The 24,727-nt window shown below is 57.7% G+C and overlaps 2 protein-coding genes across 5 annotated transcripts; both read right to left on the bottom strand.

Annotated features, from left to right (window-relative positions):
* Positions 1 to 557: 557 nt before the first annotated feature.
* KHK (ketohexokinase) lies at positions 558 to 11,783 on the bottom strand. Of its 3 annotated transcripts, none has more exons than XM_032849539.1 (8): positions 11,170 to 11,783; positions 7,810 to 7,926; positions 5,602 to 5,736; positions 3,487 to 3,559; positions 2,780 to 2,926; positions 1,134 to 1,222; positions 829 to 986; positions 558 to 748 (listed from the first exon to the last, which is right to left on the bottom strand). In XM_032849539.1, exons 1-8 carry the CDS (start codon positions 11,259 to 11,261, stop codon positions 663 to 665), a joined length of 897 nt encoding a protein of 298 aa, XP_032705430.1. In that variant the 5' UTR covers positions 11,262 to 11,783; the 3' UTR covers positions 558 to 662. The 3 variants fall into 3 exon arrangements, with proteins under 3 accessions (XP_032705430.1, XP_032705429.1, XP_032705431.1); XM_032849538.1 differs by lacking the exon at positions 5,602 to 5,736 and adding an exon at positions 5,278 to 5,412 and having other exon boundaries at positions 11,170 to 11,779; XM_032849540.1 differs by lacking the exon at positions 5,602 to 5,736 and having other exon boundaries at positions 11,170 to 11,781.
* A 321-nt stretch (positions 11,784 to 12,104) lies between these two features.
* On the bottom strand, positions 12,105 to 21,086 carry EMILIN1 (elastin microfibril interfacer 1). Of its 2 annotated transcripts, XM_032849527.1 has the most exons (9): positions 20,164 to 21,086; positions 19,152 to 19,383; positions 18,099 to 18,224; positions 17,411 to 17,631; positions 14,445 to 16,370; positions 13,975 to 14,091; positions 13,532 to 13,549; positions 13,236 to 13,373; positions 12,105 to 12,845 (listed from the first exon to the last, which is right to left on the bottom strand). In XM_032849527.1, the coding sequence occupies exons 2-9, from the start codon at positions 19,319 to 19,321 to the stop codon at positions 12,508 to 12,510; spliced, it is 3,054 nt and encodes a 1,017-aa protein (XP_032705418.1). In that variant the 5' UTR covers positions 19,322 to 19,383; positions 20,164 to 21,086; the 3' UTR covers positions 12,105 to 12,507. The 2 variants fall into 2 exon arrangements, with proteins under 2 accessions (XP_032705418.1, XP_032705417.1); XM_032849526.1 differs by lacking the exon at positions 20,164 to 21,086 and having other exon boundaries at positions 19,152 to 19,817.
* Positions 21,087 to 24,727: the final 3,641 nt, after the last annotated feature.

Here is a 24,727-nt window from a genome sequence, read left to right on the forward strand (position 1 = left end):
CGCCACCAAACCACAGAGTAGGCTCCCTGCCCACTGGCCTGTCAGGTTGGCTCAGCCATGGGGACAGTCTCGGAGTCACAGCCCAGGGATCCAGAGGAGATTCTCTCATGGCTTGTTAATTTGGAACGGTCCCTGGGTACAAGGAGACAAGTGTCCTCCCCAGCCAGGAAGGCCCAGGGTCTCTACCCATCCCCTGTGGCTCCTCTTCCCCAGAACTGGCTGGGTCTCCACCGAGGGCGTGGCTGGTGGCGAGTCGGCGGGAGGGGGGTGCTTCCTGCTGCTCTAGAGCGGGCCACCCCGCTCTGGGCCTCTGCAGGGAGCTTCACTGGAGGAACAGAGAAGAAGAGGGTGAAGGCGGTAGCATCGAAGCGTCTGGCATCCCCAGCCAAGCAGTTTAGACATCAAGGACAGACAGACTGGCCGAAGGAAGAGGGCCCTGGGGCGGGAGGTTTATTTGCTCTGTGGCTCAGGGGAGACACCAGGACACAGGCGGAGCACACCCCTCCCCGCCCCCGCGCTGCACCCCTAGCCTGCATGTGCCCAGGGGGCGTGCAGCGCAGATGCCGGGCTGCCTGGAGTGGGGAAGAAGGCAGTGGTGGCTGGGAAGGCGCCAGCCTCCAGGGAGGGGGTGCTCTGAGCCAGGGCACCCCGCCCCAGGGCGGTCACACGATGCCGTCAAAGCCCTGCAGGCCGCACTTCTTGCCCGCCACCTGGCAGCCGAACCTCAGCGCCTCCTGCATACTGTGCCCTGGAGGGACAGAGGGCGGGCTCAGCCTGGTCCTCTGGGCAGGGGGCGGGCCTCACCCGGTGCCTCCTGCGCGTACTCACCCTGGGACAGGCTGAAAATGACTGCGGCGTTGAAGGTGTCTCCCGCCCCCAGAGTATCCACCACCCGGGGCGGAGGGAAGGCGTCCGAGTGCAGCAGCCGTCCATCGGGGCCCAGGGCATCGGCGCCCTCCTCAGCCCAGGCGCAAACAAGCACTGCCCTGCAAGACCCTCCACTCAGCTGGGTGCGCGGCCCAGCCCTGGGGCCCAGCCTCGAGTCCCTCCTCAGGGCGGTGCCGCCCCCAGCCCGGGGCCAGACTCCCTCACTCTGCACACCTGGGGCCCCTTCCTGGCTTCCCCCTACTCACCCTTTCCTCACACGCCCGTACAGGCCCCTCAGGGCCTCCCCCGCTGACCGGAACCCCAGGTGCTTGGCCACATCTTTGCTGACAAACACCTGCAAGCAGTGGACGAGAGGTTGACGGTCACCCTAACCTAGCCCGGCTCAGTCACTCACCTCCAGTGGCTCAGCGTTGCCCCCGTATTATATGCCGCTGCTCCAACACGGCCGCCTAAATCCCCAACGTAGGAGCTCCCTGACCCATAGGAATGCGTGTTCATACTCGCTCAAGATGTACTGGAACACAGCCCCGTAACAGGGCACAAAAGCCCGGGGTTTATTTGGTCTAAGACCAACGAATTCCCTGCAGCTGGAAACCCAGAGCGAGCCTTGAGCGCCATCTTGCGGTGAAAGCCAGCACTGCCGAGTTACCCGTCCGGTTCTCAGGAGCGGTTTGCTTTGTTTTCCTGATAAAACTATTCCCCAGGGGGCGCCTGGGTGGCTCAGTGGGTTAAAGCCTCTGCCTTCGGCTCAGGTCATGGTCTCAGGGTCTTCGGATCGAGCCCCTCAGCGGGGAACCTGCTTCCTCCTCTCTCTCTGCCTGACTACTCGTGGTCTCTATCAAATAAATAAATTTTTAAAAATCTAAAAACAAAAAAAAAACAACTATTCCCCAGGCGCCTGGGTGGCTCAGTGGGTTAAGCCTCTGCCTTCGGCTCAGGTCAATCTGCTTCCCCCTTTCTCTGCCTGCCTCTCTCTCTGTGTATGTGTGTCAAATAAATAAATAAATCTTTAAAAACAAACAAACAAACAAACAAAAAACTATTCCCTCCCGGTCTAAAATAAAGGGGCAGGGGCTGTAGAGCTCCCTCCACACCAGCTACACGTTAGAATCGTCAGAGTGAGTTTTGCTGAAAGATACTTCAGCCGAGCTGCACCCCTACCACTCAGCTAAAAACCCGGGGTGTGGCTCAGGCATCCAAGCCACGGGGGAGGCCCAACCAGCTTGGGCGATGATGCAAGGATTGTCCCGCAGAATTCACTTCCATCCCAGCATTACCCAAATTTACCTTATGCAAGTCCCCTCCCCATCCTCCCTCAACCCTGAGTGGCCCCCACAGCCTGCCACCCACCCCAGAGTTGGAGGACACCCCGGAGAACTGTCCTAGTCCCTCATTTGACAGAGGAAAGGGTTGAAGAGGCCCGGAGAGGAGATGCTCCCATGCGGGGTGCTCCGTGGCTAGCTAGTAGCCCTCTGGCTACTCTCACACCCACTGGGATGCAGAAATTTTGCTCCCTGGCCACCACTGAGGCCTGCAAAGGAGTCCAAAGCTGGGGGCCTGCCTCTTTGACCTCCACCTGCCAATGACACCAAGCCATTCCGGGTGTGGTGGGCATTCCCAGTAATCAAAGGAACTGCTGGTTCCTTTAAGACCTAAATGAGAGGCACCTGGGCGGCTCAGGTGGTTGAGCGTCTGCCTTCAGCTCAGGTCATGATCCCAGGGTCTTGGGGTCCAGCCCTAGGCCAGACTCGCTGCTCAGCGGGGAGTCGGCTTCTCTCTCTCCCTCTGTGCGCTCTCTCATGTAAACACTTTTTAAAAAAAATCTTAAAAATATATAAAAAACCACCCATATGAGCTGGATGTGCAAGGGGAAGCTGCGTGGGCCACTCACCACGTCTCCATAGCCAAACAGTTGGAACAGCTCCTCCCGGGGCTTCTCCACCTCCACAGACACGCGGATCTTCTGGGCCGGAGGCTGCGAGGCGTTGTGCTGCTCTATCCGCCGCAGCATCTTCACCTGCTCCGACGCGTTCCGGCCCTGGGGCGGGGCGGGGCGGGTTGGCTCAGGACAAACTGGGCGGGGCCAGGCCTCTGGCTCCTCCCTCACTCCCTGCTTGGACTCTGGGTCAGGCGGGATAGGGGCGCCCGGAAGCTGGGCAGGAGCTGCATCCTAAGTTTCAAAATTCTAGAGCAGTCAGTGACCTTGGAGACCATATTGACCAGTCCCCTGATTTCACCGAGGAGGAGATAAAGGAATAAAAGACCTTTCTAAAGACGCATGGTGAATTAAATGACAAGGCTAGGACTCAAACTCAGGATTTCTCCCAGTGTGGAGGAGGTGGGCAGCCCCTAAGGCAGAAAAGCACGGATCTAGGCCTGGAGCCAGTTTCCTGCTTCTGGTGCCTACATTCTGCTGTGTGAACCCGAGTACGGTGCTTTCTGGGCCTTACAACACAGAGCAAGATGGAGAGGGGATGAGGGGGCTCGGAGTCATTGATCTTGAGGGTACTTCATGGGTCAAAAAAACTAAGAAGAAGGTGGAATACGTGGAGGGCTGGCGGGTTGAGTCCCTCAAAACACAGGTAGGGCAGGACTTGCCTCAATGTGGATCCACTTGAACCGGGTCAGGTCAACCTTTTCAAAGTCTGTAGCAGACACATCTGGCAGGTTCCTAAGTCACAGGACAGGAAGGAGAGAGAAAAGGCATGGTGAGGTCGGCCAAGGCCGGGATCTCTAACTGGCCGCCAGGGCCCCCATGCCTGGTGCCGCCTGCAGCATGGCCGGAAGCCGGATCTCCCACAAAGGCTTCTGAGGCTCAACTCTGGGACAGGCCCTTTCCAGGCTAACCTCCTGACCACTCCTTGCCCTACTCAGCTCCATCCAGACAGGGGGCTGGAGGCAGTTTGCTGGGGTGCCCTTTGGGTATTAACTAAGTTGTGAACGCTAATGCCGCATGGGTCAAGATTCAGTTGAGTGAGCTTTGGAGACCACATCTCCCAGAATACTCTAAGAGCACCAGGGATTACAATTCCCAGAATTCCCCCTTGCTAGTGGCACAGTTAAGTTCCCAGCAGTGGTAGCACCAGGGTTCTAGGTTTGGCAACCCTGAGGTCAAGGCTGGTGCTTGAGGACGAGTCTAGGTTTGGCTGACTTAGGTTTGGAGATCCGGGAAGGGTCAGCCTTGACCAGAGACCTACCCCAAACTATGCCCTCCCCTCTACATTCTGCAGCTGAATCCATCTAATTAACTAGATGTGTACCTGGGCCTTCCAGAGGCTGCTTGCCCGTTGGTAAGTGGTCCAAACCCTCCAGCCTGCTGCAGCTGGAGGTAATGTGTGTGGATATCCCTGCACCGAGGCCAGTGGGCAACAAATGTTTCCCCTCTGAGCTCCTCTCCTCTTCCTGTGAATACCCACGTGGTGTCCTTGATCAAAATTGCAGATTGTTGCTTAATGGGCAGATGACTAGGACTGCCAAGGAGAAGGTCATTGCCAGCACATATGCCCACTCACTTATACACTGGGACACAGGGAGCCCAGAGACCACTGGCCATAAAGCTTGTTCTAATATAGTTACCCCCTCTCCCCCAGATCCAGGAGTCATGTTAGGCATGTAGGGACACCCTGAACCCCAGGACTGCTGGGTGTGGACCATCTTAGCCCTAACATAGTATCTGGCACACACTAGGTTCTTAGGAAACTAAACGTGTGGGATTCTTCAGGAGAGAATCTGGGACAGATGAGAAGGATCTGGGTCCACAGGGCCTCTCCCTGGTAGCTTGGGACTTTAAAGGGGATCCCTCCCCCCTAGTTAACATGGCATCTGATGGCCCTGGTCTACCAACTCAATGATGCCCTTCCCTCTGCTTCAGTGATGGCGTGAATTGTGTGTGGCTTTTGGCCTGGCTTCATTATGCAGGGAACTTTGTGGTGGGCTCATCTCTTCTGAACACCCAAACCCATCTCCTTGGTGCCATGCTGCAGGCTGGCGACTCTGGGGGCTGAGCCCGGAAATTCCAGTGGGTCCCCATCAGGGCTTAAGATGGGTGGAATCCCATCTCCCATCCATCCCTCTCTCCTCAGAACAATTTCCCCCACACCCACTCCCGGGCTGCTGATTGACCAATTATGGAGGAATCACACCATGAATTATGTTTTGCACAGGCTTGCCTGCCCATCCTTGGTGTTGACCAAGGCCAAGTCATTGGAGCAAAGCACATCTCTTCCCACCTCACTTCTCCCCTAATTGAAAACAATTGAGAAATCACTGAACAGGTTGGCATGGGGACGATTTCTGGTACAAAGAGAGAGGCGGCATGCCGGGATGCCCCGGTGGCAAGTGAGGGAACTGATTGGTGGGTTGTTCCAGGGTGAGGCCAGGGGGCCTTACGTGTCGTAGAGCACAATGGTGCGGGAGCCATTGGAGTTGTTGACGATGCAGCAAGAGCATGGGGTTTCCCCTCTGCTCTGCCAGGCCACCTGGGACACATCCACGCCCCGCTGCCTGAAGTCAGCCACTAGGAAGCTTGGGGTGGATCCCGAGTCAGGGGAAGGGCAAGGAGACACCGATTAGAGCCTATAAGTGGCCTGGACCTCCTGCAGGGATGGGGAGGGGGTGCTGGAGCACGTGGGCCTCTGAGAGAAGAAGGGTCCTGTTCTGAGAGTTAGTGATGGTGACAGCGGCGGCTGGCAAGGCGCAGACTGGCATACAAACCTGTAGGCATGCAGGATGGTGCGGCTACCAGTGGTCTCGCTGATGATGACCGTGGAGATGGGGACAGAGCCCGTGGTCTGAGAGACTGTGTAGCGGAGGTCCACAGAATAGCGGCGGAGGTCATCCAGGACAAAACTGCCGGGATGGAGCAACCCGGGGTGGGGGGGAGGTGCGGCTCGACAAAGGTTTGGGGACTGGAGGGTCAGTGGCAGGACTGCTGGGGACCCTGGAGGCAAGCGGAGGGGGCCAGGAGGGAACTGGAAACCACCATGCCACCCCAGGCTGTGCAAGGGGGCAGGAAAGGCAGGGGAGCATAGCCTGGAACTCAGTGAGAAAAACACCTAGGGACGTTCTTTTAGAGCCTGATTGAAGTAAACTCCAACCCTGCACCTGTCCCTTTGGTCTGACTCAAGCCAGAAAGGATGTGCTGAAGTCCGTGGAACTGGATGGGGTAGATCTGGGGCCTAGAGCATGTGCGCCCTGTTTGAACAAAGCAGGCGAGGGCACCATGGCCAGTTTCATGCAAAGCCTAGGCAGAATTAATAATTACAAAGGTCGTACTTTGCCCCCCAGCTGCCCTCTACACACTCATCCTTTCTGTTCTCTTCTCTGAAGGCCCCTGCCATGCTGTGATTCCACAACCGCCTCCGTGATGCCCAGCCAGGAAGCAGTGCTGCCTTGGGGAGCCCACCCATAGCCCTCTCCTCTCGCTGCGTGGTGAGCCCTCCAGGCAGAGAGCTGGCTCCCAGGGTCTAATGCTCCGCACAGTGGAGCCCCTGGTCCGGGACTCTTACCCCAGGATCTCCTCCGATCAGCGGGAGCTGGAGGTGGCCCCTCGAGGAGACTGCACCCACAGAACAAGGGGGCCAGGCCCACGTTTCCTGGCCCTCTCTGGACATAGTATCCTGGGACCACTAGTCCAGCCACCATCCTGACCTTTCTCACTATGGCCGGACCCCACTTCGGCAACACAGAAGCTGGACAATACAGACCAAATTGGGATCAGCTCGGGGCGTCACTCCTCATTTCACCCCTCAAAGATCCTTTAAATAGGAACTTCCCCAAAGCACACCAACTACGGTTTGGTTTTCCAAATGCCTTTTTGCCCACACAGTGCCTGGCACATGGTAGGGGCTCATAAAATGTTTTGAGAATCCGGAGTGGCCCACCTCCCAGCATTATTGTTCCATAAAGGGGAGTCCACTACCCTGAGTGAGAGCCATGCAAAACTCAGGTTTTGCCTCTTGCTGGGAAGGAAGACAGCCACTGAAGAAAGTTAACAAGTGACCAGCCCTTGGCTCCAGGTCCTTCTGTCCCACCTCACAGGAAAGGCCCTTGTCTCCTGATCTCTTTCGTGCCCGTTCACCGGGAAAGGGAATCTGGCTGCAGCTCGGGGGCTAGGCTTGGGCAGTGGCCCCCCCCGAAACCAGGGTTCAAAGGGCTGAGCTCCACAGGCCAGCAAGCTGGCAGCCTGCCCTAGTGCCCACAGTGGGCAAAGTGTGGGCCTCACCTCCTGATAAACATTTGCTGAACTGGCAGTGCCAGGGGTCAAAGGGCTCTTGGGTCCCGGCAGCAGCCAACACAGAGAAAGTGTGCCTGAAGTCAGCCTGAAGTGTGCCTGAAGCTCACTAACCGGCTAGTGAGCTGAGGCCTGGGTCTGGGCCCAGCGTTAGCACGTGGCTTCAGGGTGTCCTCGGGCAGGGTGCTCTTGTGGCTTCAGTGAACAAGGACACGAGCACTGGCCCTGCCCCCTCAACGGGGAAAGGAACTGTGGGCCTGAACCCTAGGACCAGGGAGGCTGGACATCCCGGGGGAGGATGGGTACGGCACACCCCTGACTGCCTTCTGCCGCAAGCATAGCCAGGACCACGGGGGATGGAGAAGGGCAAAGTCAAATCCAGCACAGAGTCTGTTGGAAGCAAGGAAGGAAGAGGTGGGAAGCTGAGCAGGCTCTGGAGAGGGGCGGAGGCAACAGGCTGTGGAAACGACAGCTTTAACAGAGAGCATTAACACCTGAGCCGCAGATAAACCACGCCAGTCTAGGATGCTGGTACTCTACTCCGCCCCTCCCACTCTGGATCCAGAGTTACCCCACACCCCATTTCTTACAGCCTGCCCTCCACCCCAAGCCCCCCCTCCCCTGGGTCAAGACTTCCTTCTTTGCCCCCCACCCTGCGGGCAGGCCTTCCTGCTCCCTCCTCCACTCACTCGGCAACGTGGCCCGGGGCCAGCGAGCCCATGAAGGCACAGGGGGCTCCGAGCAGGGACAGGACAGTGCAGGAATTGGATGCGTTCCCTCCGCGCTGCCATCTTTGCGACAAGCACCTGCAAAACACGCAGAGGGTCCCTGCGGCTCCAGCAGGCTGGCACCAGGTGAAGCAAGGCCGGCCACAGTGCCCTGGGTAGGGCCCATGACATGCGTGAGCTGGGAGCTCTCCCTCAGAAAGCATCTCCCCAGCCTTCTCATTTTCACGCACTCAGGTCCATCACGAGGGAGGGCTCCAGTAGGGTGACCCCATTCTCCCTTAGACGACCGGCCTCTCCCGGCGGCACAGAGCTGCCATACATTCAGCGCCGACTGCTGGAGAGCTCCAAGTTCCTCCTCTCACAGCCGTCAGATCGGCTCCCTGCTCCCGTCTCAGGGGAGCCCGCTTCGAAAACTCAGGTTAAAATAAGTAAGACCAGGAGCAAAACTGGATATTGAGATCATTTAAGTGGGGGGTGGGGAGGGAAGGGGGAAGCTGACTTATGTAAGAATGTCAAAAGTTAAAGAGATGATTGGATGAAGACCAGTTTTTCTCCATTTTTTGGTTTCTCCTTTCTTTCAGCTTTATTGAACTATACTTGTCATATAACATTCTGTAAATGTAAGATACACAGCGTGATTTGAAACGGGGATATTGCAAAATGATCACCACAGTAAGGTTTGTTAACACGCCATCCCATCACATGGTCACCTTTTTTCCTTTAGTTTTTCTCTGTCTTGACCGAAAATCTAACTCAAGGTGTATGCTGACACTGCTTGGAGGCTGCACCCGCAGGGCGTTGAGGTTACCAACAACAAAACTATGACTTTGGCACATCGAAGCACTATCATGGTGTCTCCCTGCGCACCCACAATCCTGTGGGGTCAACGGCACCTGGCTGCCAGTTCTGTCCTTCCAAAGAGAACACCTGTGGCCAGTTCCCATAAGAACCACTTATCAAGAGAAGTTCACGAAGCAGAATTTTTGGGCTAAGTTATCCTGGCACAAAGACTTAATCCCGAAGTTCCCTTCGATCTTGGGAAAAGGGGTCCATGACCTCACTGGGAAGGATACTAATTTGTAAAGGGACAAACAGTTCGTGAGCTACGAGCTTTAGAGAAATTTTCACGCAGATTAGAACAGGGGAGCTTCGCAGGATGTGACTGACTCTCGGGATCACATCATAGTCAGGGACGGAGCGGCCGTCCGAATCCAGTGGCCTGACTCCACAACCACAGCCACTCACTGTGTAGTGTAGTTGTGAATAGAACGTTGTTAGCCCCCAGCTTGGATGAGGTTTCAAAGAAAGGGGCTGCAATTTTACTTTGTGGAAAGCCTTCCGCATCACACTGATCCCCAACTTCCTGTGCAGAAATGCCCTGCTGAGTATGAGGACACTTTCTGGAAAGCTCTTCTCAGCCTGGACTCTGGGAGGAAGAGTCATAACTCAGAGGTCTGGCTGAGTTCCAGGTGGTGGCTCCTGAGAGTCCCCAGATCCTGGGGAGCCCAGGACCCTGGGACAGGTGGAGCTGAAATGCCTGGGCACGTCTGGGTCCTCACTTGGGCTTGCTCTTCTGGGAGGCACAGGAGTCCAGGAGGTGGGCCAGGTGGACTGGGCAAGAGAGAGAGAGAGAGAGAGAGAAAGAGAGAGAGAGGTGCCCTAAGGACAACCACACCATTCTGCAGAGAAGAGCCATGTGTCTGGGGGAGGGGGAGGTACACCCTGAGAGCAGGGGGCATGGAGAATATGGTGGGAGGTCTCTTTAGAGATGCCCCAGTGCCCACCTTCAGAATGAGCCCACCCTGGTGGGAGCTAGCAGGATCTCTTTATCCTAGCCTCTCCAGGTAAGTAAGCTCAAAGGGAATGGGACTGCAGCTGTCGTTGAAAGTGGCACTCCACGCCGGGTCTTCCTGGGGCCCAACAGTCCTTGGGAGGACCTGCGGCCTTGGAACCCACACTGTTCTCTTGAGAGGAGGCTGAACTCCTCACTGTGCCTGCATCCTGCGGCAGGCTGGCTTGACCTACCTAGGGCTGCAAAGCAGCCTACCCCTGTACCCCTCCCCCACTGCCCCTGCCCCCCTGGCAAGGGGTCTAACCTCTGGCAAACAGAGCAGCCCAAAGCAAGGGTCAATTCCATGAGATGGGCAGCAGCAAAGGGAGAGGGAGCTCAGGAGATGACAGACGGCTGGAGCACTAGATCCCTATGAATTGTAATTACTGCTCTGCCACTCATTAACTAAGTGGCCTTACAATAATTATTTAATTTCTCCACAGAGGTAGCTGCTTCCTCATCTGTAAGAAGACGATTTGACTGATCCTTACACATTTCCCATGGGCTGCTGTAGGGAAAGTATGGGACTGTGCTGGGTGGACCCAGAGCTTGCAGACTACCGGGGTCTCTCTCCTCAATTAGAAGAGGGAGAATTGGATATGGCTATGAGCGCTAGAGAATTGGATATGGCTATGAACCCTGAGTTCAACCTTGAACTAGCCTTTTACCCAGTTCTTGGCTGAGAAAGCTGAGAGCCAAGCAGCAATTGTCAGGATTCTAAGCACTAGACAGCACCAAGGGAAAAACCCGGATTCCGCCCCAGAGAAATGCCCTTCTGGGATTACAGTGTAATGGTGAGGTTCTTATTAAGAGTAAATACAAGGGCCAATGAGTGACTCTTTGACTTCTACCAGACAACCAAAAAAGATGTTGTTCATTGATTTTGTAAAAAGGACTTCTGGTAAACCCTTGGAATTTAGCACCAGGGAAACGTTGGTCATGGCACATGAACTTGCTCTATCCATAACCCACAGAAGTTCTAAATTTGCCTCTAGTGCCAGCAAGCCCTGAAGCTAGAGTGAAGTTCAACACCATGGTTTGAGGTGTCCTTGCACTCTATCTGTGCATACTTAACATTGTAAGCTACCTCAAAATTTATTTAAGAAACAGATGAGATATACGTAGTAGATAAATTAGAAGTGACCACTGGTGAGAGACAAGTGCGTTGGTCTTTTGGTTAAAAAGAAAGAAGCTGGTCCTGCCCTATTAGTTACATGCCCTTGGATAAATCACTTCATCTCAAAAGAGCTTCTAAACGGGGATAATGATTCCTGAGACGGGAACTGGCCAGCACAGTGCTTTCCAAAGCCTGGGTCTTACTATTAACGGCGTCAATTCTTTCCCCAGGTCCTCTGAGGTGGAGGGCACGGGATACCAGCTCCCGAGGCTGGCCTCAGCCCCGCAGACCTGGGGTTGGGGTCTTGGCTGCAGGGCTCAAACGCGGGGCTGCAGAGGCCCCAGGAGTCTCCGAGGGGCCCGGGCGCCCCTACCTGCTGTCCGTGTCCTCCTCCGGGTACTTGTCCACTACATTGATGACGTCCAGCACCACCAGCCCCACGCACAGGATCTGCTTGTCTTCCATGAGGCTGCGCCGGGTGCTTTCTGCCCGCCTGGCTGACGGGGTTCCTCCTGGGCTCTGCCTCTAATCCCAAAGGATTGCGTCCCGGCTCCTGGGGTTGCCTTGGCTCCTCCTCTGCGTCCCGAGCTCCTCCCCCAGGGAGCCTGCTGCAGCCTCCCACAGGGAAAGAAAGAGCAGGGCCTTTGCTCCTCACGCCCACGGATTCAAGCGGGCCAGGGAGCGCAGACCCCGAGGTCTTGGTCCCCGGCTTCCCCTTAGCAGGTGGCGTGGCCCAGCAGATGGCAAGGCCTCCCACTTCTCGGCCTCAGTTTCCTCACTTGTCAGACAGGCTCGGAGCTAATGCAAACCTCTCTAACGCGCAGCTAGGCCATCTTCTGAATGCAAAAAAAGGGCAGTACTAAGGCACCCTCTGCCCCTCCCTCTCCTGCACGGGTGCCTCGCACTCCAGGCCCTAGACCCACAGACCTGAGCTGGGCCTCGCAGCCGCGCCCCGACCCTTTCAGCCCCAGCCGTCGCTCGCGCCGTCTGCGCCCCGCCCCCGAGGCCCCGCCCGTCCCAGCTCGAGGCCCCGCCTCCGTCGCGGAGCCGCGGGCGCCGCTGGGTGAGGGGCGGCGGTCACGTGACGGGAGTCGGCTCCGAGGTCCCCCTGGCGGACGCCTGCGGAACCGGCATTCGGCGGAGGAGGGCCGCGGACCGCGCCTCTCTGCGCGGGCGGGTGCACAGCAAGTGCTCGCGGAGCCACCGAGCGGGGAGATGGGGCGACCACGACAGGGAACCCAGAGATTCCCCCCTCACCCCGTCGCCTCTGTACTTCTCTCTACCCTTGAACACATACTGGAGCAGACAGGTTGTTTTGTTTTGTTTTGTTTTTTAGAAAAACCAAGTGTCTTTATTCCTGAATAGTTTAGTATGGCGGTGGGGCCGGAGCCCTTCGGGAGAGCCCTGCATCGGCCCGGAGACCAGCTGGAGGAGCTCCGAGGGTGCGAGGATTGATTGGCTCCTCCGCAGTCTGGGCCCTGCCGCGGACCGTGAGCAGACAAAAGTCTGGACGAGAGGACCCCCGAGTCCCCGACCCGGCGCGCTCAGGCCATGGAGAGGAGTGCTCTGGGCGCCTGTGCCACAGAGGGTGCGGGGAGGGCGGCTCGCCTAGGGCTGGGGCCAGAACGGAGCCCCATCTCGGGCGGGGAGCCCGGGGAGCCCCGTCACCCCCGCTGGCTCTTTGGCCCGCGTAGACACTTCAGCCCTCTGTCTACGCGTGTCCTAGCTCCAGGTCCCCGTAGAGCAGGGCTCCACTGAAGATGGTGAGCGGCTCCTCTGAGTGTGCCAGCTGCCCCATGACCAGGTCGATGCAGACTGTGTCTCCAGCCTGCAGGGGCAGGATGAGGCCGAAGACGCCCAGGGCGCCAGGGCTGGGCTGGCTTTCGGCTACCGGCTTATTCTCCAGGCCCTCAGGCTCATAGCCACCAGAGTCTATGCGGGCCACGCCCAGGTTGGAACGGGACAGCACAGCCTCCACTTTCTCGTGCCGGTGCCCGGTCAGTACCGCACTCAGCAAGTAGCGGCCGGCCAGAGGTGCTGTGAACACGCCTGGGGACAAGGGTGGTAGTCAGGAGGCGAGACGGGTGGCAGGGGCCAAGGAGGTGTTGGGGAGCCCACCCGGAACTCCTGGACTAGGGAGACACCTGCTGGGTCTTGTCATGCGACATGCACTAGAATGTAAGTTCCACCAGGCCAGGGAATTTGGTGTTTTGTTCATTACAGCAGCCCCAGCACCCCCCCACCCCCGGCAAAATAAGCGCTCCTTCCCCCAACCCTTCAACCAAGCTGTGGTGAGAATGAATAAATGAAGTAAATAGAGGTCTCCCCAAACCAGAGCATGAAAATATCCCCCTTGCCCAAGGAGGCAAGGATGAGAACATATCACTGCACCACCTCCCCGGCCTGCCCATTGCCCAGCCAGCCTGCCTCCAGGCTTACCAGTCTCTGGATCGTAGTAGCCCCCATCGTTGAGCAGGACTCTGTCGAAGGGCACTGTGCCTGGTTCAGACCGTGGCAAACTCAGGGCAGCTGAAAAGGCCACCCGGGGGACAGGGGCTGCCGGTGCCCCCTCCACTCCTGGGTAGGGGTAAGGTGGGGGTCAGAGTGGATGCTCAGTGCAGAGCTTCCTGCCCCCTTCCCTCCGGGGTCTCTACCTCCACGGCTGCCTGAGGCCTTGCATCCTCCAACCTCCAGTTCTGTTTCCCTCCCTCCAGCACCAAATGAGACGAACTTACCCTGCTCTCCCTGGGGACCTGTGGGAGGAGGAGAGGGAGCAGTGAGAAGTGGGGGAGCTCTAAGTTACTCAGCAAACATCTGCTGAGTCTCTCTCACTGTGGTAGGTGTCACACAGACTCCACAGCAGGAATGGGGGGTATCAAGACAAGGAGAAATACAGTCCATTTGTTCAACCAGGCCCCAGCCTCTCTCACCCTCCATAGCCCCGTCTTCATAGCTCAGCCTTAGTCTTCAACACAGCGCTCAGCCCACCATATCCAACTAATCCACACAGTGAGTGTCCCAGCTCCTAGTCACTGCCAGCCATGTAAGACACACACACCCCCCAACTCCTTGCCCCTTTCCTCCTTTCTCTGTCAAGTTCAGAGTGGAATGAATGTCAAGCCTAGGCTGCTAGAGGTGTGGGGAAGCCTAGCTGTGGTAGGGATCTCAGCTCACATACCTGGTGGCCCGATGGGCCCTGTTTGTCCATCCTTGCCTGGAGGTCCTGGCGGTCCAGCAGGGCCTGGTGGTCCCTGTATCCCAGGAGGCCCAGGGGGCCCTGCCTCACCCGCAGGCCCTATGGCGACAAAATTAAATTGAAGGAAAGCCATAAAAGGAGTTTCCAAAGGACAAGGAAGGTCATGGCTCCATGGGCAGGTTGGTGAGGCCCCCTGCCGCTCATGCTGGCTACCTGGCTGTGCCCTGCCCCGACCCACCGGCCTGTCTGAGCTGCCAGGGGAGAGTGGGGAGCTTATCTCTTGTGGACAAACCATCCCCCAGGACAGTGGTGGGTCTGTAATTATGCTGGGCAGAGTAGGGAGAAAGTATATGAGGTTATGAGGGGCTATTGTGGAGGAAGGAAGGAAAAAGAAAGGACTTAAAAGGGGCTCCCCCCCAACTCCCACCACATGCTTCCTTTTGTCCCCTCACCAGTGAGGTCCTTCAGACTGAGCTGGTGAAGCTGGTCCTCCAGGAGCAGCACAGAGCTGTTAAGGGCTCCAAGCCGCCTGCCCAGGCTCGCCTGTCCCCCTAGCAGCTTCTCTAGCAATGCTGCCTGTGTCTGGCTGGTGCTGTTGGTTTCCCGTAGCCCAGCCCAGAGCCCAGCCACGTGTCTGGAAAGGCCCTCGCGCAGGCCCTGCAGTCCCCCGGCCACCGTGTCCAGTCGCTCACAGACTCCCTCAAGGCGGCCCAATCGCCCCTCTAGGCTGGGGCACTGGCCAGCCTGTGCCTGTCCCTCTTCCAGGCCTCGGAAGCGCTCCTCACTCTCCGTAGCATGTTCCGTGGCCTCCTGCTGCAGCCTGTTAATCTCTGAGATGATGCGGTCCTTGGTGGCTCCTAGGTCAGCCAGATCAGCACCCTGGCCCTCCACGGTGGTCTGGAGCTCATGCAGTGAGTCGTTGAGAGAGCTGAAGGTGAGAATGACCTCAGAGAGCTCTCCTTGCAGGGCCTGGAGTGCTGAGCCTGAGCTCCCCCCAAACACACTGAAGCCATCCAGAGGCCCTCGGCTAGGTCCCCCAACACCTGGGCCAGCCCCAGGGCCCCGTGGGGGCAACAGGGGACATGAGCAGCGTTCCACACCATCCCGAAGGCGGCCCAGCTCCTCTTGGACGCCGCCGCAGGCCCCACAGCCCTCATCCCCACGGGCCTGCAGCAGTCCCTCCAGCTGACCCAGCCGTGAGGCCGTGAGATTCAGCTGCAGGACCAACTCTGCCATCGTCTCATCCTGTGCGTCCACGCGCCCCTGGAGCTGGCTCACGACCCCTTGGAGTTCCTCCAGGGCAGCCTGTTGGGCCTCCCCGGCCGCTCCCACCTTGTGCAGGTCAGAGCCCACCAGACGCAGCTGCCCCTCGCTGTCTAGCACCCTGCGCTCCAAGGCACTGAGGATCTCGCTGACCTGGGAGTCCTGCTCCCCAGGGGCCCCGGGGCAGAGCTGGCCGCACGCCTGCACAGCCCCTGCCACCTGCTCTTCCAGCAGATCCAACCGCCCACCCAGCACCCCGCTCACGTTGGCCAACTGTCCCTCCAGCTTTTCCAGTCGAACCCGGGCGGCAGGCAGCCAGTGGCTCAGGCCCCCAGGACGCCCAGGCCAGCCCGCCTCCTGGTCCTCTGAGGGACCCAAAGTGGAGTTGAATTGGTCCTCCAGGCGAGAAAGGCGGGACGCTAGGCTGGTGTAGCCTGGGGGGTGGCCCCCCTGCCCGGCCGCTCCTCCCAGCTCGGAGCCTCGCCGCCCACTCAGCACCGTCACCGAGCCGGCCACTACATCCAGCCTCCGCTCCAGCTCTGCCAGCCGCCGGCCCAGCTCAGGAGGGCAGCACTCCTGAAGGGGCCTGCGGATCCCGTGCCCAGGGAGCTGCCGCTGCCGCTCTTCAACGGAGGCCAGTAGCTTCTCCAGGGCCCGCAGCCGCTCCCTGTCCTCCTGCTGCTGCCGACGGAAGCCATCGAGCCCCGCCAGGCACACGGAGCAGGACTCCTGCAGCCGTCGCTCCAGCTCCTGCAGCGGCTCCTCGCTGTGGCCAGGAGGGGCCGGGGTGGGGTCCAGGGCCCTGCCGCCACCTCCTCCTCCTCCTCCGGCGTGATGGTTGTTGAGATGGCCCAGCTCCTGGTCATGGGTGGAGACGCGGTTGTCCAGGAGCTGCAGCTGCTGCTGGATCTCACTGAGGGTCTCGTGCACGCCAGGGCGGGCCGCCGCATCTGCAGGCTGCTGCCTCCCGTTGAAGGCCGTCTCCACGGCCCTCTGGACATCTTCTGCCAGGCGCCCGCTCAGTCCCTGCAGGACGCCTCGAAGGCCCTGCAGCTCCTTTGTCAGGCTCTGCACCTGCTCCTCCAGTTGCTGCACCTTCTCTGAGTCCCCAGGACCTGGCAGAGAGGGGATGGCATCAGGCATGGGGGCCGGGCCTCAGAGCTCAGAGCCTCTAACTCCCTGGACCCTGGTCTCCCCAGCTCTAGCGAGAGGGCCTCGCTGATTCGGCTGGGTACTCTGGGCAAGAAAAGGCGGAAGGAAACCCCATTTACTGAATGCCTGTGGGCCAAAATCATACCATGGCTTTGCCCCCTTCCAACAGACTCCCCTGGACAGACACTGCAGCTTCTCCCACTTTGTATACCATGAGAAAGAGAACCAGAGGAGATGACGGAGCTGGGCCATGGATTATAAGTTTAGTAAGTGGCAAAGCCAAGTTTCAAACCCAGCTCACCCATCTGACCACCAAGTCTACAGTTCAGAGGGAGTCTGAGAAATTGCTTCCTTGTCTGTGAAATGGGAGCGCGGGGAGACACTGTGGGCCCCACCATATTGGCTATTCTGAGCAACGTCTCTCCACAACAGCACAGGGACAGACGAGGTTCCACGGGAAGCCTGTGGGGGCTCCAGCTGGAAGGTGGGACCATCAGCCAGAAGTTCCTGTTTCCATCCTTACAGCATGACTATCTCCCGGGCAGGCGAGCACAGCACATCCGCAGTGCACGGCACGCACACTCGGGAAGGCCAGCGGGGACTGCTGCATTCTGGGACCTGCAGTCTCCAGAGGCCACCGAGGGGCCTGGGACCTGTAGTCGGGTGCAGTGCATTCTAGGACTTGTAGTCTGATCGGTCTATCCCCTTGGTGCCCAAGCTTCTCGAAGGAATTCCCCTTTCCTCCCACTGCCGTTCCCAACTAGGCCACATGTGGGTGTGCGTGAGCACGATCTCTTTCTCTGCCTTCTTTTTCTCTTGATCTCTCTCATTCTCCGTTTCTATGTGACTAACATACACACACACATGCGCGCATGCTACACACACAGTGCACACGCAGGCAGAGAATCTCAGGGATCTCACTCCGTGGCCCTCAGCAGCCTGGCCCCACATTTTCCAGCCAGCACCAGCCCCCACTTCTCTCCCCAGTGGCTCCCATACTCACCTTCCCCACCTAGTCCACTCAGGTGGCTTCCTGCACTGGAGCCAGAGAGGTTGGGGCGGGCAGGCCGGGGCCGGGGGCGTGGCGTGGCGAGTGCAGGACCCAGTGCCGGGGCGGGACCCTCAGTGCAGTCATCGCCCCCATACCCCTGACAGCATCTCCACTCCATATCCGTCAGAGTCTTGTAGGCCACTCGGTAGCGAGGGCGGAGGAAGCTGCGGTACCTGGAAGGGGCAGAGGGAGGACTCTTTACTCTTCCCTGTACTGTCAGTGACCCTGAGTCCTGTCCTCAGAGATGGGCAGCTGCTGGTGGTGGATAAGGCCTGTCCCTCAGGCCTAGTCCCCCTTACCATCCAGCATGTGGCTGCACTCAGTTGACAGCTGTCAGCTTGCTGGCCAATGGCCAAATCCTGCTCGTCCTCCCCCTGTCCTATGCTGGAACCTCAAACTCCTCATCTTGAGCCTGACTCAGCCCAGAGAGGCGTCTGGGGCCCGGCAGGGTGGTCCTGGTGACTTTGCCCTCTGTATCCACCCCAAACTGTTGCCTCTGGGTCTTCTCAAAATGGCTCTGACTGAAGCCCCTGGTCCTGCCTCTGGCTACCTGCTTTGTACAAATTCCCCGAGCCGGCTGCCCTCCTTCTGCCCTAGCCCAGCCCCCACCAAGTACCCAGCCCCCAGCGCTGGAGCTCACATGATACTTCGGGGACACTGGGGCTGGCCCCAGCCACAGGGCTGGTAGTCCGGCTTGACGAAGGTCTCCACTCCATCCTCCAGGACGCAGCTCACTGTCCGGGTCACCACATAGGCACACCAGTTCCTGTAGGCACAACCCCACCTGGGCCCAAGGGCCAGAGACACGAGCCCCAGAGGAGGACCCAGGGGCTACCAGAGGGGCTGAGGGAGGGTCAAAAGACAAAGGGCCCCTGGGGTCCAGGGGGAGCCAGGACTTTGGCAGCGGCAGCTGCCCCCACGCTTTCCTGAGCAGTAGGAGTTGGTGAAGACTTTTCAAGACAGCGAGAGGAGGCACAGAATGGAAAACCACAGCTACATGAAGTTGATCCTCATGACTGGGGGTCGTGGGGAGCCTCTGAATCCACACATTCATTCACGTCCCTTTCTGTGTCAATCCCTAGCTCGGAGTGGCCTGTCGGAGCCAGCTGGCTGGGTCCCTCTGGTGATCCTCTGGATGCTGGCTTCCACCCACCCCTCAGGGGAGAGGACAGGGCAGGCAAGGGTCCAGCTCAGGGTTAAGTAGAGAATAAGCCATTGATGAGCCCTGCCCCCTTGGGGCTTGCGTTCTACACTCTCTGCCCCATTCAAGCTGGCTTTTGATCTGTGTCTGGCTGGAGAGCCCAAAGGAACAGAGTGGAGTGGTGTCCAAAAGAGTCACAGATGGACTGGATGGGCCCATGGAGCCCGAGGAAGGGATAAAGGTCTGTTGGAGGATAGCAGGCTGGTACAGAGCTGGCAGCATGCAGGGAGGCCTGGCCCAGGCCCCTCATGGTGGTTTCCCTGGGCACCTAACTGCAGGCCCCCGAGGTGAGAGGGGGACCTATCTATGTAGGGGGCCCTAGAAATGCTCTGTGGGAAGGTGGGCTTGTGCAGAGCTGCCTGGCTGGGCTTCTTCTCCCGCTCTTCCCCGCATTAGCCCTGGAGAGGGTGGCCAAGGCGGGGGCGGGGACACCCACCTTCTGACTCATCCTCCCACCCGCGTGCAGCCTGGGTCTGGGACCCAGACTCTTACCTGTGGCGGCTGGCAGGCCGGGGGGCGCTCTGGGCCTGGGGTTCCCCAGGACTGAGGGCCCCTCCGCCCCCTGTGTAGAGGCTGTAACCGCGAGGGGAGTAGCTGGCAGCCCCCACGACTGTTGTCAGCAGGCAGCAGAGGTAGCAGTTCCAGAGGGCGCTGGGGGCCATGGTGGGGGGGCTCCGCGGTGGCCCTCAGAGGCACATCCCGGCCCGACCGCTGGCGCCTCTGTCTGGAGCAGGGGATGCCGCTGCTCCGCGGGACAGCGCTGGCCGGGTCCTGTCCCCAGCTTCCTGTGGCAGCCCCCAGCCACACGCCTCCTTCTTGGCCGCCTGGCCTGACCCCTCTCCCCCTCCTCTTTCCTCCTCAGGCTCCTGTCCGTCCCTCCCTCGGTTCCTTCCGCTCTCCTCTTCTCCACTTCTGAGGGGAGTGTGTTCTCTGTGCCTCCTGGCCTCCTGTGGCTGGTCCCTGCCCCTTTCAGATGCTGCTTCCTGGGCCTCCACCCCCTCGCCCTAGCTGGCCCTCCTCTGGTCTCCCTATCTGTTTTCCCCAGTGACCGGATCCTGGAGGTGACAGGGCTTTGCCCCTGTGGCTGTTCAGAGGCGCAAGAGTGGCTGTGGGGCGGGCCCTGGCCTCCTGCCTCCCTCTCTTGCTCACTCCCTTCCCCCCCGTCTTGCCGGCCGGCCCCCCTCCCCCCCCCCCCCCCCCCCACCTCTCCAACCATCGTGCGCCACATCTGCTTCTTGTTAACTCCGGGAAAGAGAGGGGAAAAAAAAGGAAAAACAGAGAAATGTGGAGTTGCCGCCAGGCTTGGGGCCAGCCTCTCAGACGGGCCACATGGAGTGGAGCCGGGGCCAGGCCTGGGGAGGAGGCCCAGGGCTGGTCGCTTAGACAGAGAACAGGAGCCACAGCTCCCCTGGGGCTAGGGCAAGCCTCCCCTGAGAGAGAAAACTGAGAAGAGGAGGGGATGACTGTGAAAGGGAGAATGGACTTGGAAGGCTCAGCCACTCACCGTCTAGTCCAGCTGCGTCCTTTTACAGATGTGAACAACGAGGCCCAGAGCTGGAAGGTAACCTGTCCAGGCAAGCCAGGAGCAGGCCCCTGATCAGAATATACACACCTAGGTCGGCAACTTGGGACAAGAAAAAGAGAGGAGAGAGGGCTACTGGGCTGGGGAGAAGGAGCAAGAGGTCTCCACGGAGGCAGGCAGGAAACTCAGAGAAGCTAGAAGAGGAAAAAAGGAATCTGGAAATGAGCATGTAACCTTCTGTCAGGCATGGAGACGACATGGGCGAGAGGAGGAAGACTCATTCTCAAAAAACCAAATGAGTATGGATCGCAGGCTTGTCTTGGTGAAGGTCAGGCCTAAGTGGGGGAGGGGAAGGAGCAAGGCCGACTGGGGGTGCCTAGATCCATGGAGCCCAGAGGAAGTCCTTCCCCAGCCTGGAGGCAAGCCTGAGACCCTGTGTAGCAGGCAAGGGACTCAGTCACACCCAACCATCAGCCGGACCCGAAAGCTCCTCTCAGAGCAGTCTGAATTGGTCAGCTGCCCCAGGCCTCTCCGTCACCATCTGGCCTCAGCTCTGTGCTCAGGCCCAGGTGTCCCTGTGCGGTGGGGTGCTTGCTTACAAGCTCCAAGCAGAAGTACCAGACAGAAGGGAGGTGAGCGTGCTGTGTGGACACCCCCAGGGAGCAAAGGCATGGGGAACACTCCGGAAGGAGCACCTGGGACCATGGGGATGGGACACCGGCACCAAAACAAGCAACACAAAGCAGGACAGACATCGTGCCAAGCTGCATAGGGGGAGGGGAAAGACAGCTGGATGCTCCGGGGAGTCAGAGCAGAGCCGCTGGAAGAGAGAGAGAGGCTGAGCAGTGTTGGGGTAGAAAAGTGAAGCCCGGAGATGGGGGAGGGGAGAGACTGCAGGCCGGGGGAATGAGGGCCGACTCAGTTTCCTCATTCCTCAACATGGGAATCCTAACAGCGCCCTCCTTCCTAAGTTTGTGAGGATAGAGTTAATACAGGTAAAGCATTTAGAATAGTGCCTGGTACATGGAAAATGCTTAGTAAGAGCTCTTATTTGTGTCAGGAAGAAACGGGACAGAAAGTCAGAGAAGTCAGTTGTGGAAAAACTGGGGAGAGGCCCAGATGACTGGTTAAGAGCTTGGATTACAAGTGTTTGAGTAGGAGACTGACAGGCCTTCAGAAAGAAAACATGGCAGGCAAGAGCAATGGGCAGGGTTTTGGGCACAAGGACGCTGGTTCCAGCTCCTCCTTTGAGAAGTGTTATCCCTGAGAACCAAGGCCATGACTCCGCTGGAGGTCTGCCGGCTACTGTCTGAGGTGCCTTCGCCATTCTACAATGGCAGAGTGATGCAGCCTGGAAACAGAAGGCTGTGGTTGCTTGGGGACTGCCTGGGTAATGAGGGGCCAGAGGAAGGGAGACATTGCAAAGGATTCTGGGTTTTGAGCCAGGATGGGGAAGTTGAGACGAGGAGCAGCTTTAGAAAAAAGGTGACCTTAGTCTGGACATACTGAGTTTTAAGATGAGAATAACATAGTCGGTGGCAGTAAGTGTCCAGGAGATGGTCAGAGATGTGGATCTTGCTTCTGGGAACCATCTGCAGGGCAATAGTTGGAAGCCACGAGAAAGGAGGCCACCGAATCTTCAATGTGACTCTGTGTGAGCTGTCTCTGAGGTCCGATGGTCCTGTATGTGATCTTGGTGACTGGGAGACATGTTGGCAAAAAGAAAGGATGGTGAAAGTGAATGCTGGAATCCACGGAAATGGAAATTTGTGGCTGCCCCTTAGGAGCGGAGGGATTGGCACAGAGGGAGGCTTGAAAGAAACAGACCCAGGAGATCCTGATTCAAGAGCTACTGTCAGTGGAAGGTTGCAGTGCTGTCCCTGGTCTCTGCATTGGCTCTAGGCCCTGGCCCTGGCCCTGATACTGAGAGGAAGGCGACCTGCTTCAGGTTGCCCTCGATGCTGCTGTTGAGTTTTCTTTCTCAGTTCTTGCCCCCCTCTCTCCCTTCAGGGGGCCTCTGACAACCTGAAAGTTCATCCCAGCCATCTTGTCACTGCCTGGTTGTCACTCCTTCCTGAAGTTTAAATGGGTGCCTTACTTCAGTTTAAAAATCTGTTGTATTTTAAGTGTGTCAAGCCAAAAATGTTGGCTTTGAAATACCACTGCTGTAGGTTGAATTTCATTCAGGCCTGTCATTAGGAGCCAAGACCTAGGGGCTAACATGAATGTTTGTGATACCTCAAATGCATCAGTGGCTCTGGGTTCACTGGGGAGGCCTGAGGTGTTGGGCAAGCAGGCCCCAACTGGAGACGAAGGTTAGAGAAAATGCACTGGCGGTGGCGGCAGTGATGGCGGTGGTGGTGGTATTGGCGAACAGCTACAGATTTCCAAAGCAATTGGCAAGAGAATTCCTGAGATCAAAAATGACCAAGTTTGGGGCGCCTGGGTGGCTCAGTGGGTTAAGCCTCTGCCTTCAGCTCAGGACATGATCTCAGGGTCCTGGGATCAAGTCCTGCATCGGGCTCTGCTCATCAAGGAGCCTGCTTCCTCCTCTCTCTCTGCCTGCCTCTCTGCCTACTTGTGATCTCTCTCTGTCTGTCAAATAAATAAATAAAATCTTAAAAAAAAAAAAAAAAAAGGCCAAGTCCTTAGGGGCACTAGGACAAGATGTATTTTATAACCTTTCCAAGATAAGGGATTTTCAAGGGTCTAGTGCCAGTGGGAAATCTTGGCTATATGGGGCAACTGACACCTTCAGTAGGCCAGCAGTAGCTGAGCAACAAGCTCATGCGTGGAGGCTGGGAGAGCCGGGGGTGCCGACGGCAAGGAGCATTTCATGTCTAACACCTTCTGTCAGAGGACTGAATATTGGGAGGAAAAAACAGAGAGCAATGGGAATCGGGCCTTGGTTTATGCAAACGTAGATGTAGATAGGAATTCAAGCTTGTGGGGACTCCGGAGCAAAGTCCACTCCTGCTCAACCTCGAATTTTCCTTTTCCTTCCAACCCTTCCCATAGGTATAATATTTTCAGAGCCACCCTCTGAAAGACCCCTTTCCCGGGTCTTGTTGCTTTTTCACTCCCCAGCCTAATCCTAAACTCACTTCTCCTTGAAAATGTCATACTAATTGCAGAGATTAAGCTCCACATGTGCCCCTCCCCCAAATTCTCTCCCTCCTCCAATTCCACCAAGGGTGAGGCTTCGCCGGTCTCGCTTCCCACACATAATTTTCCACCCAAGCTCTTTTCAAGTTTTGTTAATTCTTAGCTGAGTCTAGTTTAGTCCTGGGGACCATTTTTAATTTCAGTTCCTCCAGGCAGTAGGCCAAATGACCTATCCAAGGCTGATAAAGAGTCGCTGACCTAGGCACAGCGCGTTCTGGGAGGTGAAGAATATTTCTGGATGGTTCTAAAACAAATCCTTTTCCTCCTGTCCCTGACCCTAGGATAACCAACCCATTGAATCCATAGTGGGATATAGAGTGTGGAATAGAGGAAAGTGGATCAAGGTGACAGTTTCAAACCATTTGTAGAATTCTGGGCCTCAGTTTCCTTCTTTGTAACATGTTCTTGAAGGCCCCCTTCAGCTCTGAAAATCTATGGTCAGTTGTTTCAGGACAGCCTTGTAAATCTGAAGCACTTCAAGGCCTTTCCTCATGCCTTTTGCAGTCTAGAAAGTTGACTTTCCAGGGTCTAGTTCTGTCTTAACAGTAGATCTAAGTGTCTGGTTGGACTTGGATCTGCTTCAAATTTCCAGGAGCCACAAAGCATAATGTGTATAATCCTTTAAGACCTAGACCCTCATTCTCCCAGAGCTGAGCTGGGAACAGACCACTCTCTGAGGGACGTATGAGGAAAGTACACCCCTGGGGTTTCACTATTATGTGGAGGGGACATGGGCTTGGGATTTTAAATAGGAAACTTCTGGGAAATATTGGCTGGAGGCTCGGGGGTGAAATGGGGGAGGTCAGGGGAATTACAGACTGCTAAAGGCAGAGACTGAGCTTAGGAGTCACTGGGCTGGAGCACGGAGGACGAACTGATGGTCCCAGGCCAGGGAAGCCAGCTCTGAGCTAGTGCACCCCTGGCTCATGGTGCACACAGGCAGCAAGACGGTCCCCTGCCCCAGCTGTTCCAGTCCCATAGCAGCTCCTGTAGTTTTCCTTGGCTCAGAGAAGCAGAGGCGTCCCTTGAGCCCTGGCCCCCCTCTACCGCAAAGCAACTGGCTTCCATTACCCCTGACAGCTCCAGAGAAACAGCCCAGCCCCCGGCCCCAGCCTGGCTCCGTGCCGTTCCCTTTTATGGTGAAGCTGAGGGAAAGCAAGCAGTGAGGGGGGAACAGGATCTCCCTGGGGCAGAGGACTGTAGAGCTCCAGGGCTTCTCCATTCACCAGAGACCCTCAGACATCTACCCACAGTCTTTTTCTCCTCAGTGATCCACTGTGCTCAGAACCCACAACCTCTCTTGCTCATCCCAGCCCTTCCCCCAACCCCCCTCCCTCACATCCGGGGGGTGATTTCCCACTTGGCTCAAGTCCCACCGTTT

The sequence above is a fragment of the Lontra canadensis genome, unplaced genomic scaffold (assembly GCF_010015895.1).
Source record: "Lontra canadensis isolate GAN:19392208 unplaced genomic scaffold, GSC_riverotter_1.0 scaffold232, whole genome shotgun sequence".
NCBI classification, from domain to species: Eukaryota; Metazoa; Chordata; class Mammalia; order Carnivora; family Mustelidae; genus Lontra; species Lontra canadensis.

Bases quoted from the DNA above. Each gene is read 5' to 3' on its own strand.
- KHK (XM_032849539.1), bottom strand. From the start codon at position 11,261: ATGGAAGACAAGCAGATCCTGTGCGTGGGGCTGGTGGTGCTGGACGTC. The intron at 7,927-11,169 runs GTAGGGGCGCCC...CGTGTTTTGCAG, and splicing joins GAGGAGGACACGGACAGCAG to GTGCTTGTCGCAAAGATGGC. The intron at 5,737-7,809 runs GTGAGTGGAGGA...CCATCCCGGCAG, and splicing joins GCCCCGGGCCACGTTGCCGA to TTTTGTCCTGGATGACCTCC.
- EMILIN1 (XM_032849527.1), bottom strand. From the start codon at position 19,321: ATGGCCCCCAGCGCCCTCTGGAACTGCTACCTCTGCTGCCTGCTGACA. The intron at 18,225-19,151 runs GTAAGAGTCTGG...TTGTGCCTACAG, and splicing joins CGGCCTGCCAGCCGCCACAG to GAACTGGTGTGCCTATGTGG. The intron at 14,092-14,444 runs GTGAGGGGACAA...TTGTCGCCATAG, and splicing joins CAGTCTGAAGGACCTCACTG to GGCCTGCGGGTGAGGCAGGG.